Here is a 2811-nt window from a genome sequence, read left to right on the forward strand (position 1 = left end):
CTGTTGTGTGGCGAGGGTAGGCGGTGGGGTGGTGTCCGGAACGCTGTGTGTGTGCGCGCGCTCCGCAAACCCCGCTGGGGCTGGGGCGTGGAGCGTGCGCAGCTGCGACCGCTCAGCCCCGTGCCGCCCTCCCTCCTCCCTCCCTCCCCTCCTCACTCCCTCACTCCCTCACTCCCCGCGCAGCTCCAAGGGCGCGGGCGTGAGCTCCGACCCCAACGCCGACCTCACCATCGCATCATGGTCCGCGCTGCCCGATGATGTGGCAGGCAGGGTGGCTGGCACCACCAACACCACCACCTCCCTGGCCTTCCAGTTCCTCACCTCCACGCGCGTGGTCATCAAGCTGACCACCGCCGACGTGCGCACGAGGCAGGAGGTGGGTGCGCGGCGGCGGCGGCCGGATGCAGGGAGGCGGCACGCCGGATGCACGGAGGAGGCAGGCCGGGAGCAGGCGGCCGCCGACGGCGGCGGCCTAGGGAACAGCGGCCCACGCCTGACTCTATACCAAGCAGCCCGGAACACAATGCGCACGAGCGGGTAGAGCAGGTCACGAGCGGCTCGCGCCCCTTCTGGGGAGCAGGGCACCCTGCCGCCGCCGCGCCCCGCCCGCCGCCGCCCCGCGAGCCGCCGTCACCTGCCGCCCGGTGCCGCCCCTCCCCCCGCAGGTCACCCGTACCGTGTACCACGTGCTGCCCAAGGCGCAGGACCGGGTGTGCATCACCTTTGGAAACTACGTGACCAGCGACGCAGAGGATGCTGACATGGCGGCGCAGGTGGGGGGAAGCTGCGGGTGTCTGTGGGGGGAGCTGCGGGTGGGGGGCCGCCCCAGCCTTGCCTTGCCTTGCCGCCGCGGCAGGGATGGCGCCGGGGTCGGGGACCCGGCAAGCCAGTGGTCTCACGTCGCGGCGGTGGTGCACTGGGTGTGTGGGGGGGGGTTCCCTCTGCCTCCTCACACACACACACTCTCACGCCACCTTACCACACACACACGCACACACTCCTCCCCCCCACCCCACCCACCCCGCCACCGCAGGTCTCTGTAGTCAACACCAGCGGCAAGAAGGTGCTGCTGCGGCTGAGCGGCTACCGCTCGCTCACGCCGCGCGTGGACGCCACGTTCGGCGACACGCTCTTCCCAGGCGGCGGCGTGAGCGTGTTTGGGCGCAATGGCGCGCTGCTGGCCAGCCCCGCGGCGGGCGTCAAGTGGGCCTCCCTCGCCGCTGAGAACCTGGTCATACTGCCGAGCGAGGCAGAGTGGCCAGACCTCGTGTAGGGGCCAGGGCCGGGCTGGTCAGGGCCAGAGGCCTAGTGCTAGAGCAGGCCGCGCTGGCGGGGCCTCGGCCCGGGGGCGGCCCCGCCATGCCGCCGCCCGCACGCCGCCTACACCGGAGTCCCCGTCTCCCGACGTTTTGACCCCCTGTTTTTACGACACGCAAACTTCTCTCCTGCCGCCTCTTCTCCTGCTGTGTTTCTACCACTTGCCAGCCGCTGCCCCTGCTTGTTGCCTCGATGCTGGCCCCGCGCTGGCCCTGCCGCCGAGCCGGTGGTGGCCTGAGCGCCTGCTGCCGCTCCTCTCCCTCTGCTCCCACGAACGATGCCCGGCGGCGGCTCCGAATCCTGCCCTTTTCGCCTCCTTTTTCCAACTGTTTCCTGGATCCCTGGGCAGCCATGCTGTAAGGCTAAGCCACATGGCCCCACGGCGGCGGTGATCTGTTGCACAATGGGATGCGTCCGGCGGCGGCGCCGCCGCCCCAGGGCACAGCGGGGGTGCCGCCCCGGGGGACAGACAACCAACAGCGTACAAGGAAGCAATAGGCCAAAAGCACGGGAGCAGAAACAATCACAGAGGGGGAGAGCGGACAGCAGGCGATGAGCGCGCGAAGCCTGCTGCACGGTGGAGCGCGCCGCCCCAACAGCCGGCAGGCTGGCGCGCCGTGCGGCACGCCGGCCCCCGCGCCGGCTGGCTGCCAGGGGTGGCTGCCTCCAGGCCAGGCCTGGTAAAGCGAGGTGCGGGGTGGGCGGTGGGGCCTATAGGTAGCCGCCTGGTAGCCGCCTAGTAGCCGCCCTGAAGGTCCCGCATGAAGCTCTGCGCCATGCGCGACAGCTTGGCCCCTGCCTGGCCCGCCATCTGCGCTCGCAGCAAGGGGGGATAGGGGGAGGGGTGGTGGTGCGGCGAGCGGGAGGAAACAAGTGGCCCAGCAAACAAGCGACACATCAACGCACACAGGGCCGCGTGTACCACACACACACAACCGCAGGCGCGCGGCTGTGCTGGGCACGCAGCTCTAGTAACACACGCGCCCCCGCACCTGCTTCACCGCATCCATGTCCTGTTTGGCCGTCAGGCTGATCTTGGACACCAGGTCGCCTGGGGGAAGAAAAGACGGGGAGGGGGGGCGGGTGGGACAGGGTCAGCACGCATGACCTCCAAAGCAGCCAAGCTGAGGCTCGAGACATTGGCTGGTGCCTGGCCAGCCAGCTACTACCAGGCTGCGGCGCATGTGCATATTAGCTGCCAAAGGCGGTGCACCCAGGAGGAGGGCGCCCACCTGCGGACATGTCCAGGTTTCCGGCGCCGGTGGGGGAGGCGGCGGAGGGGCGCCGCTGCTCGCGGCCAAAGTAGGCGTCAGAGGAGATGGCGGCTGAGCCCTGCAGGGAGGGCAGAAGGCAGGGGAGGCAAGGGCAGGTGGGAGGGCAGGGCAGGTAGGAGGAGGGGCGGGGAGGGGCGGAGGAGGGAGCGCGAGCAGCGCATGCAGTGCAGCCGCGGCGGGGAGCGGCACGCGCGGTTGGGTGGTGCGCGCGCCCCATCGC

The 2811-nt window shown here is 70.5% G+C and overlaps 1 protein-coding gene across 1 annotated transcript in view; it reads left to right on the forward strand.

The window, feature by feature from the left end:
- The window catches only part of CHLNCDRAFT_139914 (hypothetical protein), a gene marked incomplete at both ends in the record, with an annotated part of 3350 nt that extends 2077 nt beyond the window's left edge, over window positions 1-1273 (forward strand). Inside the window, 3 exons of the mRNA XM_005843722.1 lie at window positions 184-376; window positions 666-773; window positions 1034-1273. Coding sequence (XP_005843784.1) covers window positions 184-376; window positions 666-773; window positions 1034-1273 — 541 coding nt within the window. The remainder of the gene's footprint in view (window positions 1-183; window positions 377-665; window positions 774-1033) is intronic.
- Between the last annotated feature and the right edge of the window lie 1538 nt (window positions 1274-2811).

This window comes from Chlorella variabilis (genome assembly GCF_000147415.1).
Source record: "Chlorella variabilis unplaced genomic scaffold CHLNCscaffold_27, whole genome shotgun sequence".
In the NCBI taxonomy this organism is placed as follows: Eukaryota; Viridiplantae; Chlorophyta; class Trebouxiophyceae; order Chlorellales; family Chlorellaceae; genus Chlorella; species Chlorella variabilis.